This window comes from Sus scrofa, chromosome 1, assembly GCF_054392235.1.
Source record: "Sus scrofa isolate SSC_HxYL_T2T_F1_AM1 chromosome 1, Sscrofa_HxYL_maternal_Yorkshire_Landrace_v2.0, whole genome shotgun sequence".
In the NCBI taxonomy this organism is placed as follows: Eukaryota; Metazoa; Chordata; class Mammalia; order Artiodactyla; family Suidae; genus Sus; species Sus scrofa.
The window spans coordinates 207004905-207022735 of record NC_139383.1 but is presented as its reverse complement, the minus strand read 5'-3'; the positions used below and the strand labels follow the sequence as shown (position 1 = coordinate 207022735).

General features: G+C 38.0%; 1 protein-coding gene across 5 annotated transcripts in view; it reads right to left on the bottom strand.

The window, feature by feature from the left end:
- PLAA (phospholipase A2 activating protein) overlaps positions 1–17831 on the bottom strand; it is a 43461-nt gene that overhangs the window by 13846 nt on the left and 11784 nt on the right. For 3 of the 5 annotated variants that reach the window (XR_014820555.1, XM_003121873.7, XM_013986020.3), the window contains exons 3-9: positions 12445–12545; positions 12237–12357; positions 9372–9539; positions 8836–8971; positions 5928–6097; positions 1579–1736; positions 36–255 (exon numbers count right to left, since the gene is read on the bottom strand). Coding sequence is in view for 3 of the 5 variants with exons in the window: in XM_003121873.7 (XP_003121921.1) it covers positions 36–255; positions 1579–1736; positions 5928–6097; positions 8836–8971; positions 9372–9539; positions 12237–12357; positions 12445–12545 (1074 nt within the window). In the remaining 2 variants the exon portion in view is untranslated. Of the gene's footprint in view, positions 1–35; positions 256–1578; positions 1737–5927; positions 6098–8835; positions 8972–9371; positions 9540–12236; positions 12358–12444; positions 12795–17831 lie in introns of all 5 variants that reach the window. The other 2 variants (XR_014820556.1, XM_084983349.1) reach the window with 1 other exon arrangement.

Here is a 17831-nt window from a genome sequence, read left to right as displayed (position 1 = left end):
ACTGATGGAAGTACTAAATACAAAGCCTAACTTACCTGTAAACGGGTCTGAAAAATTGGTGTTTCCAAGTCCCAACATCTGACCTTGAGTGTTATCAATAATAAATTTAGCCACCTGATCCAAAAACATAGGATTCAAATCATTCTTCTGCAAGAAGTTGTATGCAGTTAACCAAGGATCATCACTGATGTTATATGGCAGTTTATATGATGGTCCACCTTCATTGACATCAATTGAGAAAACATAATCGAATTCCTTTAATAGGAACATAAAAAGGCAATAAATGATTACTATCTACTCATATATATTAATGACAGATTTATTTTAATAATTATCGTACTAAACTTTCTCTACAGCTCAATGTTAAAATCTCCTGCTTGGCAAATAATGATTAATAGCAACCATGCACTGTAAGAACAGTATGTTCACTGGGAATGGAGGTAGGGGATGGGTTATGACTGCATATTAATTCTAAGGCCCAAAGGACAGTTTCCTTGGTTGATCTCAAGGCCAAAAGTATGAGTTGGTACCATGCCCCACTTGTGAAAACATGCTGGCATTATAAGCATAGCTGTGCAAGGTTCTTCTTGTCCTGTGAAGTTAAATACAGCTAAGCATGAAGCATTAAATGAAAGATGGCCCTGAAGCTCCTACTTGAAAATGGCTGGGAGTAGCATATGTATGTAACTACTAAAAGACATATAATGGCTAATCTATCACAAATGCAGCTCTTCTTACATGAAGAGTGATTTTTAAAAAATATTTTCAGGAGTTCCCGTCATGGCTCATTGGTTAACGAATCCGACTAGGAACCATGAAGTTATGGGTTCGATCCCTGGCCTTGCTCAGTGGGTTAAGGATCCGACATTGCTGTGAGCTGTGGTGTAGGTCGCAGACGCGGCTCAGATCCCGCGTTGCTGTGGCCCTGGTGTAGGCCAGTGGCTACAACTCCGATTAGACCCCTAGCCTGGGAACCTCCATGTGCCACAGGAGCGGCCCAAGAAATGGCAAAAAGACAAAAAAAAAAAAAAAAAAAATTTTTTTTTCAAGACAGAGAGAATCTCCCCATAGAAATGCTTTTTTTGGTTTGTTTTTGGCTGTGTGTCTGGCACGCAGAAGTTCCTGGGTTAGGGATGGAAACTGAGCCACAGCAGTGACAATGCTGAATCTTTAACAGCTAGGCCAGCAGGGAACACAGAAATATATATATACATAGTCTTTTTGTCTTTCCTAGGGCCGCACATGGAGGTTCCCAGGCCAGGGTCGAATCAGAGCTGTAACCACCGGCCTACACCAGAACCACAGCAATGCCAGATCTGAGCTGCATCTGTGACCTACACCACAGCTTACGGCAATGCTGGATCCCTAACCCAATGAGCAAGGCCAGGGATCAAACCCACAACTTCATCGTTCCTAGTCGGATTCATTAACCACTGAGCCACGACGGGAACTCCAAGAAATACATTTTTAAGTGTCAAAACACTAAATAAAATTTTATTAGCATGTGGAAAGGGAAACAAAAACCTTTAATTTGTCTAATGCTTTAAGGTAATAGTAATTAGAAAGAAGTTGACATACTTTCCCTTCATATAAAACTTTTCCAGATGTTTGCTGATTAGCACCAGATGAGCCAACAACATCACCAATTTTTATCCACCTTCTTTCACTAACACTCCACTGATAGGCTTCGACTTTCTCCCCATCTCTGATGAGACGAGTCTGTCCTTCTCTGGTACCTTAAAATAAAAATTTTAAGAATCAAAGGGAGAATGGCAGAATAAAATTCAAAAACATCTAGATAGAAAAGTTTTAACATTAAAATTTCTACATGAAATAGAATATGTATTTTGGTTTAAAAGGACATTTCATTAAACAAAATTTTAAAAATGTAATTCTACTGGACAGTGGCCAAAAAGAAAATGATGGCTTTAAAAAAAAAATTCTATGGTTAAAAAAATGTGATTCTACTAGGAAGTAGCTGACCAGGAAAATAAAACAACTTTTATTAATGAATATCTTCTGACAGCACTTGAATTTCAGTGGCTGGGTCTCCATTCTTCTAGCTCCTTAGGCCAAGAAGAGTAGAAGAGTATGATTCATCTCTCTCAACCCTAACCCTTCAGCAAGTTCTATCAGCTCTATTTTTAAAACATAGCTAGAACATTACTACCACTTCTCACTGTCTCTACTGCTGCTACACAACAGGACAAGCCACCATTATTTCTCAGTTGGACTGATTCCATGGCCTCCTACTATAGGCCCTAGAGCTGCCTAGAGTCTATATTCAACCTAGCAACCACGGAAATTCTTTGGAAAGTTTAAGGTGCTTTTAACACACCTCTGTAGGGAGACCCTACAATGACTTCCCATCTCACTCTCAGTTAGTTTAGTTCCTTACAGTGGTGTACAAGGCCAAATATAATCTGTTCCTACTATCATCTCTGATCAAATCTTCCCCTATTCCTCCCATCACTCCATCACAACACTTCAATCAGAATCTTTACATTGGCCTATGGACACTACCCACACAGATGCTTGAAAGATTTGGTCCCTTGCTTCCTTAAGGACTTTACCTGAAAGTCACATTCTCAAAGCAAGGCCTTCAGTGGCAGAGACAGGTAGTTCTCTAGAAATGCATGATCTTATTCCAATGGGTAGAACTGTAGCTGTCTAGTCAAGGACTATACCTTATTCCTCCTGCAGTGCCTAGATTACACACTGAGTATTGATCAGTGGAATCTGGGTGGGTGTGATATTTGCCAGTTCTAGGCCTAGTTCATCATCTTCTACCCTCTTCTCTTACGCTGTCTGATGGTGGAATGTTTACACCCAAGAGAACCCTGGAAGGTTGTGTTGAAGATGGTGGTTTAAGCTTGGGTTCCTGAATGACCAAGAGAGCAAAATTTTTATACAAACATGCCCCAGCATACCCTGCCATCAACTGAACTTTAATTCTGCAACAAATAAAAGTTCTCCTGTGTTAAGCCACTGAGATCTTAGGATTTATCTGTTACAACAACTAGTGCTATCTTAAGTATTACACTTTCCTGACCACTGAATTTAAAATTTTAGAACCCAACTCCTGCTTTACCTGACATATTTGTATATTTACTAATTAACTTTTAAAATATCTGTCTCCTCCTGTAGAACATAAATTTATGACAACAAGATTTCTTTTGTTACCTCTATATTCCCCAGAACTTAGAACAATGCCTGGTATACAGCAGACACTTAGTAAATATTTATTAAACTTGTATATAAAGACAAAAAGACTACATTTTTGCAGAGAATTTTAAGAATATTAAAAATAAGATATTTATTGAACACAACAGTGGTGTTCAAACTTGCGTTTTCAAGATCTCTTTATAATCATAAAAGAGTCATTATTTAGAAGCCCAAAGAGCTTTTTTTAATGTGGGTTATATCAGTTGACTTTGTTGAATTTGAAATTAAAAATGAGAATAAAATGTACGTACTTCATGGAAAATAGTACATGTTGAATAAATAATATTTTAGTGAAAAATAAGTAGTTTTAGGTATTTAGTAAGAAAACTATCATTGTTTTAGGCCTTTGTAAATCTTTTTACTATCTCTCTCAACAGAAGACAGCTGGATTATCATACCTGCCCCTGCACTTAATCATCTACAATCTGTTCTTTGGTTTTGGTGGTTTAAAGAAAATCCAGCATCACATGCATAATACAGTTGAAAATGAGAGGACTAATTTAACAGCCTTTTTGGAAAAAATGCGAATATTCTACAAGTAGTAGATCCTAAAGATTACAAATTTAGAATCTGAAACCATATTAATGAATTTTTTATGCTCTATTATAATAAAATCCGCTGGCCTATCTTATACATGTCTTACATATGTATGATTTTGTAAGACCACGAACTGGTCATTTGGAAAATACTGATTCACTGAACTATGCAGATCCTCCTACGTTTACACATTTTATTATTCAGCATCAAAAAATTGCATCTTCGGAGTTCCCGTCGTGGCGCAGTGGAAACGAATCTGACTAGGAACCATGAGATTGCAGGTTCAATCCCTGGCCTAGCTCGGTGGGCTAAGGATCCAGTGTTGCCGTGAGCTGTGGTGTAGGTCACAGATGCGGCTTGGATTCCATATTGCTGTGGCTGTGGTGTGGGCTGGCAGCTAAAGCTCTGATTAGACCCTGAGCCTGGGAACTTCTATGTGCTCTGGGTTCGGCCCTAAAAAGACGAAAAAAAAAAAAAAAATTCATTTGTTAATATTACCATTGATATCACAAGTTTTCTAAAATTTTGATTTTCACTTGGAAGTTTGAATTTTATCTTTGGCTACAAATACCATCACTTGTTTTCCTTAAAGTGACATGTTTACTTTGTTCATTTTCCAAAAAATGTCTGCCAAACAGCTAAGCCTGAATAATCACAGTCATTCTTTGAAATAAAAATGGCGTTCCATGAAACTAGTGATAGTTCTAGTTCAGTCTTCAGTCTTCTCAAATGACTGCAGAAATACTTGTCCCTGAAATAAGTATACCATGGTACTTTGGTATACTTTACACTTTGAGATCCAGAGTATTAAAAAAGACAGGTATCAAAGGGACAAACTGTACTAAAATTAAATTTTAATGCTTCATCATGGACATTCCTTTTTTTTTTTTTTTGAGGCTGAAGCTGTGGCAGATGGAAGTTCCCAGGCTAGGGGTTGAACTGGAGCCGTAGCCACAGGCCTACACCACAGCCACAACAAAGTGGGTTTCCAGCTGTGTCTGCAACCTACACCACAGCTCACAGCAACACCAGATCCTTAACCCACTGAGCGAGGCCAGAGATGGAACCAGCATCCTCATAGAACCTTGTCAGCTTTGTTAACACCTGAGCCACAAGGGGAATGCCCATCAAGGACATTCTTAAGGGCAGATGTCTTTTTTTTTTATTTTTTAAACAACAACCACGTGCCAGTGAAGAACACAATGACTACCTGAACAGTCTGATGTCACTGATTTGATCTGTGTACTAAGGAGCCAGCAGTTTTACCCACCACTGCTTTTATACCATAAATGTAAACATTAACATAGTATAAAAGTCAAATACCACCTTAGTGTCACAGTTTTGACCATATGGATATCCTGAAAGGATCTCAGAATCCCCAGGGGTAAATGGACCAGTAACATAGGGAATCACAGATATAACCAACACAAGATTTCTTTTGAGACAAAATCCTATGATTTTAAACTCAAAGATCCCCAACTCATTAAGCAGGCACTGCAGTATTTAAACTCATTTTTAATCTATACAGTCTCTCTCAGAGAATCCAATCAACCAAAAGGTATTAAATGAGTGACTTTTGAATACTTACTATATATGAGCTAAATTATTAAGAGATTTATTTAAAAAAAAAAAGATCCTTGTTCATGGGAAACAGCTCAAAGTCTTTAAAATTGTGAGACAGAGGCAAGAAGAACTTGCTTTCTCACTGTGATTATGGGTAATAATAAAAATTCTCAGAGTTCCTGTCATGGCTCATTGGTTAATCAATCCAACTAGGAACGATGAGGTTGTGGGTTCGATCCCTGGCCTTGCTCAGTGGGTTAAGGATCCGGTGTTGCCGTGAGGTGTGGTGTAGATTGCAGATTCAGCTTGGATCCCATGTTGCTGTGGCTCTGGTGTAGGCCGACAGCTATAACTCTGATTAGACCCCTAGCCTGGAACCTCCATATGCCACAGGCGTGGCCCTAGAAAAGACACACACACACACACACACACACACACACACACACACACACACACACACACAATCTCAAAAATCAGTATCTGGCAATGAGAATAATGCTAAATGACTTAACGAAGCAAGCTTTTTCCCCCCCATCACTCTAATTATTCCAAAAGGTAAGCATGGTAGCATTTTTTACTTCTAGATACACTGAAATATTTACCCGGTTCATTCAGATGTTCCCTTCCAGGAAGCTGTTCAGCATTAATGTCCCCTAAGTCACCAGTTTTGGAATCAATGGTTGCTTGAGAGAGTTCTCTTTCAAAAGCCTTGATTTCCTCAGCATTTGCTGTCCGATCCTCTGATTCAGTAAACACTCTAATAATACCATCACTGTAAGGAAACACAAACTGATTTTAAGTTATTGCCACAGTGTATTAACATCATCACACTTGAATGATCCAGGGCAAAAATAATCTGTATTTGTGAATATGAGAAATGTTACTATGCATTTATTGCTGAGTATAGAACTATGCTGATTTCAGCACATACTATGCTCTGTTACTTTCTAAAATAGTGGAAAAAGACTAAGGAAAAGGTCTCTGGTAAAGAATATATACATTCTATATCTATACATATACATATATATATAACACACACATATATTTAACATAGTTTTCAATTCCAAATTAAGACCTACAGGTTTAGCATATACTTTTAAAGTCATTATTACCTAAGTATTATTGTATAAAGAAGGGTAGTGAACTATCTAATTTATAAAGGGGAGTTTCTGTTGTGGCTTAGCAGTAACAAACCCGAATAGCATCCATGAAGATGTAGGTCTGATCCCTGCCCTCGCTCAGTGGGTTAAGGATCCGGCTTTGCCATAAACTGTGGTGTAGGTCACAGACATGGCTTGGATCTGGTGTGGCTGTGGCTGTGGCACAGGCCAGGAGCTGAAGCTCTGATTCGACCCCTAGGCCTGGTAACTTTCATATGCTGCAGGTGTGGCCATAAAAAGCAAAAAAAAAAAAAAAAAAAAAAATTATAAAGGGCTCAAATACCCAACATAGGCTTAGAAAATTGTAGATGCTCAAAATCCATTCATTAGAAAAATAGGCCTATCTTTACTATGCCATTAACTAGCAATGTAACCCCAATCAAGGAAAAAAAAAAAAAAAAAGTAAGCTTCACTTTCCAACCTCTCTTCTCAGAAAAATGACTTCTATGATTTCCATAATTTCTTTTTTCTAAATTTCAGGTTAGGGGAGGCAAATTAGTCCCTTTCAACTGTACTAATTCTACTCAACTCTACAGAAATCTTTCTTACTTAACTTTCCATTAATAGCTGTTTTACCCTTTCAATTCATTTATTCTTCTTTAAACAAACTTAGGGCGAAAATAACTAAATCAACTAACTGACCCCCAGCTCAGCCCAGAAGTAAAAGACATTCTCTTCTTTAGACTCTGTATCCCTTATGTCTGTTGCCCTCTTTTTCCTCTTGCCTCGATGTCAAAGTAGTCTATAATCCTTTCCTTTACCTGTTTCTTCTTTATCTGTCTCCTCTCATTTACCTTTTTCTATCATTTTCTATGAAAATGAGATGTCAAAAAAGTCACTAATAACATCTTTCAAAGCAAATCCAAAAGCTTTCCTAATGAAAATTCCTTAACCCCTCATGCATTTTCTGACACTAATCACAATCTCCCTCCAAAATCTTTTGCCATCTCTGAATTTCAACATCTGGATTACTTTTTCTGTTTGCCTACTGGTTTCTCTTTCTCTATGCACATTGTATCACAAGTTCAGTCTTCAGTTTTCTGTTCCTTGCCCCCATGTTTCTTTCCTCAGAGAAAAATGTCTTGTCGCTAGACTCTGGGAGTTTTGTGCCAGTCTTCAGTCTCAGTTGTTACACTAGCCTCTGGTCCAACTGCCCATGACCCACTGGCCCAGGAAGTCAGTGTAGCTTAACACCACAGGGACTCCAGGAAGTCATTATCTTCTGCATCAAACCAATTCTCCCACTTCTCCATTTTTATTAATGTGGACTTCTAATTACCAAAGTTTGAAGTTATCCTTCTTTCATCCCCTTTCTGACCACTTTCCCTCCGCATTAGCTCATTTTTTGGTCTCCTATCCATTAGTACTTCAGGGCCAGTATTTCCCAACTTTACACCTTATTACTAAAGTAGCTTACTAATTTGCTTTCCTTTCCACTGTCACCACTAGTTAAATCTAACCTACATACTTAATAATTCACAAGTTCTGCTTTAATCATATCATTTCCTGCTTAAGAGCTTCAACCCTATAATCCCAAACATTAAATCTAAAAAATGCCTGGCATTCCAGATTCCACATAATTAAGCCCCACCTTACCACTAGTATCCATTGTTCCTCAGCATTGGTCCTCTACCATTTTCCTTTGTCTCCCATTCACATCACTCTTGGTCCCGTGCCACCATTTTACTTGTGCCTGTACCTGTCCTTTTGACAAAAATGCTTATTGCTGTATTGAGTTGTTAACTTTCAAAACCCAGTTCAAATTTCTTCTTCTCTGGAAAGTTTTCCCACACCAATCCCTATCTTCCCTAATTTCTTTTGCATTCAGTGTTTCAACTGCACAACCTGTAGTTCAATACTATTGTAATATATTATATATCATTAGTGTGAAAGCTGTATACCTTCTATTATTTTGTTTGGTAATAGAAATGTGCTTGTGGTCTTCTCAATTCACCTGAAATTCCCAAACTCTCATCTCTGTGCACTCTTTTTTTTTTTTTTTTTTTGTCTTTTTGCCTTTTCTAGGGCCACTCCTGCAGCATATGGAGGTTCCCAGGTTAGGGGTCTAATCGGAGTTGTAGCCCCTGGAGCTGTAGCCACTGGCCTACGCCAGACCCACAGCAACGCAGGATCAGAGCCGCGTCTACAACCTACACCACAGCTCACAGCAACACCGGATCCTTAGCCCACCGAGCAAGGCCAGGGATTGAACCCGCAACCTCATGGTTCCTAGTTAGATTCGTTAACCACTGTGCCACGAAGGGAACTCCATCATCTCTGTGCACTCTTAACACCTACCAACAGCCTAGACATATATTATTGATTAACTGACTAGAATATAAATAAATACCTCGCACCAACCACAATGTCACCATTGTTTAGCACACAGCAACACCATATAGACTGAGCTGGAAGTCGGATTGTTTGAGCACATTCCCCATGCTTCCAGATTCTCAGTGATCTGTCTTCTCCTGTTGTCACAAAATCTAAAATTTAAGAATACAGGAAAAATTAGTTTGAATAAATGAAATTAAGCACATTTTTATACACTATCTTACTAAATAGGCATGCTGATTTTTTAAACCCCAAAATATTAAAAGATTACAATATAAAATTTTACATCATTGTCACTTATGCCATATACAACTTCAAAAATCACATTTTTATATATTTCACATTTACACACTATACTTTACACCAATAAATTATACAAACTCTTTCCTCAGATACCCAAGAACCTTTTACAAAACCACCAAACCTGAATTAATATAAGATGATCATAGTTTTCTCTTTTAGTAAAAAAGAAAGATACTTTATATGAAATAAAGTTTCATTGAAACAATGCTCAATACAAAATTTTAAATATGCAGTATCAGATAATCTCACCTTTACAATTTGGAAAGACAGATATGCTATAAATATAATTTGTATGACCATAAAATACTTCAAGACACTCGCCAGTGATCTGCCACTTTCTAATACTAGCATCATTTGCACAGGAGAGAAATTCTGTTTCACTCAAAATTGCCAAGCCTCTTACACAGTCTTCATGCCCTATATATATTAAAAAAAGAAAAAGAATAACATAAATCAGTAAAAATGGATCATTTGGTTGTTGGCTCTATGTATCTTGCTAACATTATAAAACAAACCAGTGATATTAAAAAGTGATTTTCAAGTTAGAGATATTCATTATTTTTTCCCATAGAAAAGCTTAGTAGCCAAAATTTGTATTTTAGCTTTGGCAATTTTTTTTTTTTTTAATTTTTGGCCACCCTGCGGCACATGGAATTCCCAGGCCAGGGATCAGATTGGAGCCATGTTTGTGACTTATGCCACAGCTACGGCAAGATCAGATCCTTTAACCTACTGTGCCGGGCTGGGGATCAAACCTATCCTGGTGCTAAAGAGACAGCTTTGGCAACATTTTCATCATCAGTCTTACCGTACAATACTGAGATTAATATTCATAAAGCAATAACAAAAGAAAAATTAAGATTAGAAAAAATATTTCAATTGTATAGGAGTCTGAAAATCTTCATCATAGAGAAGTAAACTTTATTAAGATATGAAAGAATAGGCTAAAAGACATAAATTTATGTAAAACCACAAAAATAGAGCTAAAACAAGAATTCAAGTTGCCTGCCTCTTCTTTACCTCTTCAGAGTCAAATAACTTCTCCTATCCTTTTGCTTTAACCAAAATGTAAACATAAAGCCAAACATTGCTGCTTTGTGAAGGTGAATATTTCAAAATTCATATAAATACAGGCATTAAAATAATAAATGAAAAAATGGTAAAATTAAAACTAATGACTATTGCTTCTTTTAAAAGGCAAGAATTTTTAAAATTAAAAACTTTTTGCATTATGTTAGTTGTTTAATATATATAAATATATATATATACATATATTCCTCATCAATAAATTTTTTTAAAACTCCAGAAAATTCAATTTTTTCCAATATTAATTGAGGCACTGTATGGCGATAGTTTTTTTTAAATGATAAAACATTCTCAGAAGCTTATGATCTAATAAAGGAGATCATAAGTTAAAACCTTCCCATGCTCAGTACTTCCTGATTGAGATTAACTATAACAGATTAATAAAAGCTTGACACAGGAGTTCCCATCGTGGCTCAGTGGTTAATGAACCCAACTGGTATCCATGAGGATGTGGCTTTGATCCCTGGCCTTGTTCAGTGGGTTAAGGATCCGGTGTTGCCATGAGCTGTGGTGTAGGTCACAGATGAGGCTTAGATCCTGCGTTGCTATGGCTGTGGTGTAGGCCGGCAGCTGTAGCTCTGATTAGACATCTAGCCTGGGAACCTCTGTATGTCGCAGGTGCAGCCCTAAAAAGACAAAAAACAAAACAAAACAAAAAAAACAACAAACTAAACAACTTGACACACATATTTTATGGTTGAAAGCAGACATAAGAGAGATATTTACTTATAACTCATTGCACATTTTCCATCTACAGGTGGCTCTCTTTTTTAGAGCCACACCTGCAGCATATGCAAGTTCCCAGGCCAGGGGCTGAATGGGAGCTGCAGAGGCCCCTACCACAGCAACAATGGATCCGAGCTGCTTCTGCAACCTATGTCGCAGCTCATGAAAATGTCAGATCCTTAACCCACTGAGCAAGGCCAGGGATCAAACCTGCATCGTCATGGATACTAGTTGGGTTCTTAACCCCCTGAGCTACAACAGTAACTCCCATCTACAGATAGTTTTATCTGCACAAAGGGACTTTTTGCAGTATTGTCCAGGGTGTTGATCAGCTTTTAAGGAGTAAGCAAAAATGAGAAAAAATAAACAACAAAAAAAAAATCACACCAAAAGTGGAAGTGCTATACAAATTACCAATACCAATATTAGACAACAGATACCTCAGTGTAGAAGTTATTTAATATCTGAGTCATTAAGAGACTACCCATCAGAAACCACAACCTAAAGCCTAAAATGTGTTATTATTAAACAATGTATTTCAGTATTAATAAAAGCATGGATGTTTTCCTCCATATATGAAGATAACACTTCTGACCCACTCTTAAGACTTATGACTGCAAGTTTTAGGCTGAACTTGTTCAAATGACAACCAAAATATAACTGAGTACAAAAATTACATACATAAAATACATAGAAGCACATACACATACTATAGTTTATCAAATAGGTAATGATTAGTCCATATTTGGTTGTTTTATGATGGGTCTCATTACCTCTTTTAAAAAGATATTAAATACTGTCAGAAAATATACATCCACCCAAATTAAATGGCTCAAATATTATACACAGAATCTTAAAAAAAAAGTCGATACAAATGAACTTATTTGAAGAATAGAAACAGACTGACAGAGTTTGAAAAACTTATGGTTACCGAAGAGGACAGGTGGGAGGTAGAGAGGGACAGACTGGGGGTTTGGGACTGAGGTATGTGGAATGACTGGCCAACAGGGATATGCATTATATATAGCACAGAGAACTCTATCCAATAGTCTGTGATAATCTATGTGGGAAAAGAATCTGAAAGAATGTATATGTGTATACGTATGACTGAATCCTTTGTTGTACAGCAGAAATTATCACCACCTTGTAAATCAAATAGATTTCAATAAAACTTTTTAAAAATGGCTCAAATACACTGATTTTTTCATACAACACTTTAAAACTGCTAAACTTTTGGGAAAAAAAATCATCTGAGCAAATGTGAAATGGAGAAATTATAAAAGCTGTCTACTCTGATCTTACCAGAAAAGGTCCTCTCACATCTTCCGGCTTTCCATAGTTTAATAGTCTTGTCTGCTGATCCAGTTAACATTAAGCCCTGTTCAGGTAAGATTTTTACTGCCCATACTGCAGCTGTATGACCCTGTGAGGAAAATGGCTATTACATTAAGATGCCAGAGAATCACTGTATTTAATTATTTTCTAGAATATTCACACAGAACTACGGTACCTGTAAGGTCATCATACATTTGTCATTCAGCCAGACTTTAGCAGTAGTGTCCCATGAGCCACTAAGTAATGTCCCAAATTTTCCAGATGAAAGACTACAAACTAAAGAGAAAAAAGGCATTAACACATTTTCATATAGAAAAATATTCAACCTTGGTAGTTACTGAAACGCCACAATTTTAAAAATGATTTTTGAAGTGACTATATTAGCCAAGAAAAACTTAACTCAATGGAAATGCAGAAGAGTTCAATAATCAAGGGCACAGACTCTGGTGCCAGACCGCCTAGCTATGTCCACTTATGAGCTGTCTGACCACAGGGATATTTATTCCTTAACATCAGATTTCTCATCTGTAAAATGAAGGAGCAGGATTAAATGGGCTGCACAATCCCGTCCAGTTCTAAGAAACTACACAGAAAGATAATGCAAATGATTTTAAAGCGCTATGTAGCTATTTAGGATCACTTTAGTTAAAATGACAAAAAAAACACAGCCAAGCTAAATGTTCAACAGCAATGGAATGGTTAACTAAAAGTTTTATTATCTTGATATAAAACTTACAGCTAAAAATTTTTAGGGAGTTCCCGTCGTGGTGCAGTGGTTAACGAATCCGACTAGGAACCATGAGGTTGCGGGTTCGATCCTTGGCCTTGCTCAGTGGGTTAAATAAAGATCAGGTGTTGCTGTGAGCTGTGGTGTAGGTCGCAAACGTGGCTTGGGTCCCGCATTGCTGTGGCTCTGGTGTAGGCCAGTGGCTACAGCTCCGATTGGACTCCTAGCCTGGGAACCTCCACATGCCGCAGGAGCGGCCCAAGAAATGGCAAAAAGACAAAAAGACAAAAAAAAAAAAAAAAAAAATTTTAGTATGAAAAATTATCTAAAAATATGGAAAAAAAGAGAGAGTTCTGATTAAAAATGGCAGATTGTCCACAGTAATGCTATAAGTGGTATAAATCTATAAGGACAAAGAAAACAGAAAACAACATCACTGACTTAGCAAAATGGAAGAGGTTTCAATTTAAACAACCACAGAAAAAGATTAGAAGAGAATAACTGGTCCCACAAAACTATGAGACCTGATATTCAGCCACTAGATTCCACGGAGAATGGGGATAAGCAGAGGATGTAAAAAATGAGAATAGTGATTCAAAGTTCGCACATGACACCATAACACGGTGAAACACTAGATCTCTTTTCTTAGCCTAGAGCGTCAGGAGAGTATATCCTCACTCCCTGCAAAAAGAAAACTGGAAGTTTATTCCCCAAAGGAACTGAAGCAGAGTTTCTAGACTAAGGCTACCAGACATAATAAAGGACTGGAATAAGAATCCCCAAGAAACACAAGGGGCATAAGTCTCCATCCTGTAATGCAGTACCTACAGCCCTCTGCTACCAAAATACCAGCAGCTAGACATATACTCCATCCATCTAAGTAAAAGGTGAGAGAATTCTTTTCTAGAGTATTGAATAATGCTAAAGAACTCCAGATGCAGACATTCGAGAGGTTTTTCCGTATACAAGTCAGACTATCAGATCATCCTCTAATGAAGCCTACCAATCATCAACCTCTACCTACATGAAAGAGAAAAACCAAAACAAAGAAACAGAAAAATAAGGGGGGAGGGTTTAGAGGGATCCATAAGAAATAAATCTGATTTCAGGAAGCAGGAAAAAAAAAAAATTCAATGTTATTTCCAAACAGATACTATATAAAAAAGGACTCATGAGACAACAAGAATAACAAATGCTAAAAACAGAAGAATCAAACTTAAAAAGAGGAAAGGATAGTTAAGAAAGTTAGAAAACAATTTCAGAATGTTCAACATCTAACTACGGGGATGCCAGAAAGAGAAAAATAGGGAGGAGGAGGGGAAAGATGGGGTAGAGAACACAGAAACAGTATGAGAAAGATTCCCAAAAGGGAAGGTAATGATTATCTAGACCAAATGAACCCACAAAAGTGCCCAGTGAAAGGTACTTTGAGAAACAGAGACAGAGATGCATCATGAAATTTTATAACATTAGAAACAGAAGATTCCAAAAGTTTGGGAGGGGACCAGAAAAGTGTCCCACGGGAAAGATGGAAAATCAAAACAGCATCAAACTTGTAAATAACACCTTACCCTAAAAGACAACAGAGCAATGTCTTCAAAATTCTGAGGTTAAATGGTTTTTATACAGTATTCTACAGCTAACTAAATTAAGTCAAATAAAAGCCTAGAATAAGGCCATTTTCTAATATGTAAATATAAAATATACTTAACCCCTACGTCACAGCTTTCTCAGAAGCTGCAACTGTTGTATTAAACTAATATGAAAGAGTTAAGAATGAAAAAAATATGGTATCTAGAAAATAGGGAAACCAGGATTGACATTAGCCCAGGGAGTACCCATCCAACAGGAGGCTAGAAGGTTACAAGAGAGAAGTTTCCAGAAAACACATGGGAGATATAAATATTTTAATGTATATGGCAGCCTTTAGTGATATTCATCAAATATTTTCTGCTCTTCATCTTCTAACCAAATGGTAAGAGTGAACTTCCCAAGTTCCTTTGGCTTTAGGCATGCTACATGACTTCTCCTGGCACTGAAAAATGAGCATAAATAATGTTACTTCCAGGTGGAAGCTTTAAGGACAGGTATACAATTAAGTCATGCTCCCTCCCCACTGCTCCAGTATCTGTGAAAGCACATGCTGCAACCAAGCTTCTGTCATTCAAATCCCAGACTGATTACAAGGAATAGAGCCCCTTGCTGCACTGGGCCTGTAAGATGCAAAGTAAACTTACTGCTTTAAGCCACTGTGATTCTGGAATTTTCTGTTGCCAAAATGTCACCTAAACTACCTGACTGATTCAGAAATTAGTAGCAAAAGCAAGGCACTGTTGAAGCAAAAATCTAAAATGCATGATAATGGCTTAAAAAGCAGGCAAGGAAGAGAATGGCATCATAGAACAGAAGACCAGGGATCCTTGGTAAGGAACATTTGGTAAAGTTGTTATCAGCCATAACTCAGGACATGATAAACCCATAGCCTAAAGAGGCTGGAAAATGGGACTTCAGTAATAGGCGTCACCTACTATTGGCCACATCTGGCTGGGCATTAAAAGAACGGGATGAGATCAAGAACTGGCAGGTTCAGAAAAGAAGATCCAAACTTAGGGATCTGCAGGGCTTAAGAGTCAACTGCAGGGCTTAAGAGTCAACTACTTCTCAAGATGTAATGAAAAATATAAACTCCAGAAGTCCTTTCAGCACTAAAAAACAATTGAAACCCAGCCATATAACAGGAACATGTCAAAAACATGACTATCCATCGTGCGTAGTGCCAAAACTTTCAAATGGATTTTAAAATTATTATTATTATTATTATTTTTCTTTTTGTCTTTTTAGGGCTGCACCCAGGCTAGGGGTTGAATCAGGGCTGCAGCTGCCGGCCTACGCCACAGCAAAGCTGGATCTGCGCTCTATACCACTGCTCAAGGTAACAATGGATCCTTAACCCACTGAGCGAGGCCAGTGATCGAACCCACGTCCTTTTGGACACTAGTTGGGTTCATTAACCACTGAGCCACGACAGGAACTCCTAAAAGTATTTTCAAAACCCAAGAAAAATAAGGTTGTTGCCATGAAAATAAATGCTTTCAATTGGAAAACTGGCTCAGGGAAAAGAACCTAAGGGTTCAACTTTCCAACTAAAGTCTGACAGGCACAAAGTTTCAGTAGTTAAATCTAGAGAGGCATGTAGGGAAAGAAGGGAGGAGAGAGGGGGAGAAATACAGCAAATCTAGACTAAACTGAGGGCATGACTACTGACAAAGAGATCTGACTGGAAATCAAATAGTAAGAAGCACAGGAAGTTTTTAAGAGTTATACTGCCAAAACCTAAAAAAGTCTGTGAATGTTTAAGACTTAAAATGACCCTTGTGCACCCAGCTCACATAGGCAGAAAACAAGTTGAGAAAGTTGCTTAGTCCCCAAGGAGGGCATATGCTTCAGTGTGATCAAGGAGAATAAGAGAAAAAAAGAATATCCCAGAGGGTTAAATAAGAGTACTGAAGAACAATGGACTGAGAACTCCTTTTGGAGACTAGAGGAAACTGACCACAAAAATCCACCACTCTATGAGGGAGGGTGGGATCTATCAAATAGCCACCCATTAGATTTCAGACGACTACAGAAGACTACTCTGCTGAGTTGCATTGTTCCCTTTTCTGAAAGGGAGTGTTTGCTCTGATTACCCTCAATGTTCCACAGTTGCATACTGGGGCTAACGGGTGAGTGATAACTTGTGTTTTTAGCCCACAGATCTCTGAATTTAAGAGGAACTATATCCGGATCTGATGTAGAAACACCTGAGCATCACTTCCCTGATGTTTAGAGTACTATGTATCATGCAAAGATTCTTTTTTTTTTTTTTTTTGTCTTTTTGACATTTCTTGGGCCGCTCCCAAGGCATATGGAGGTTCCCAGGCTAGGGGTCTAATCGGAGCTGTAGCCGCCGGCCTATACCACAGCCACAGCAACGAGGGATCCAAGCCGAGTCTGCAACCTACACCACAGTTCACAGCAACACCGGATCGTTAACCCAATGAGCAAGGGCAGGGACCGAACCGCAATCTCATGGTTCCTAGGTGGATTTGTTAACCACTGCGCCACAACGGGAACTCCAGTTTTTTGTTGTTGTTGTTTTTTTTTTTTTTTTTTTTTTTAAAGGGCCCCAGGTGCAGTATATGGAAGTTCCCAGGCTAGGGGTCAAATCAGAGCTGCAGCTGCCTGCTGGCCTATACCACAGGCTGCATGTGCCATTTACACCTCAGCTCATGGCAACGCCAGATCCTTAACCTACTGAGCGAGGTCAGGGATCAAACCTGCATCCTCATGGATACTAGCTGGGTTTGTTTCCAGTGAGCCACAACTGAATTTCTCACCCAGAGACTCTTAATTTTGAACTTGATGCTATAATTTGGTAGGACTTTTGGCTTGTCTGGAAATGAGAAAAAAAGTGGGTATATTTTGCTTGTGGAAGAGAGAGCAAGATGAATAGTTGGTGACCACAGAAGACTGTGATGGCTCTCTCTTTTTGGGCACTGGCACTTGCCCCAAAGTGGGGGATGGCACTTTCCTCCTCCATTACCTAGAACGGCAATTTATAATGTAACTGGAAAGTGTTATATATATAACATCAACTGAAAGATAGTACCACTATACCATTTACAAAATAAAATTTGGGAAAAAAAAAACAAAAAAAAACCTAGCCTGGGAATTTCCATATGCCACAGGTGTGGCCCTAAGAAGACACATACACATATGAAAAATAGAACGAACAAATAAACAAACGAACAAAAAAACGAAAGAACGAAAGAAAGAAAGAAAGGAAGAAAGAA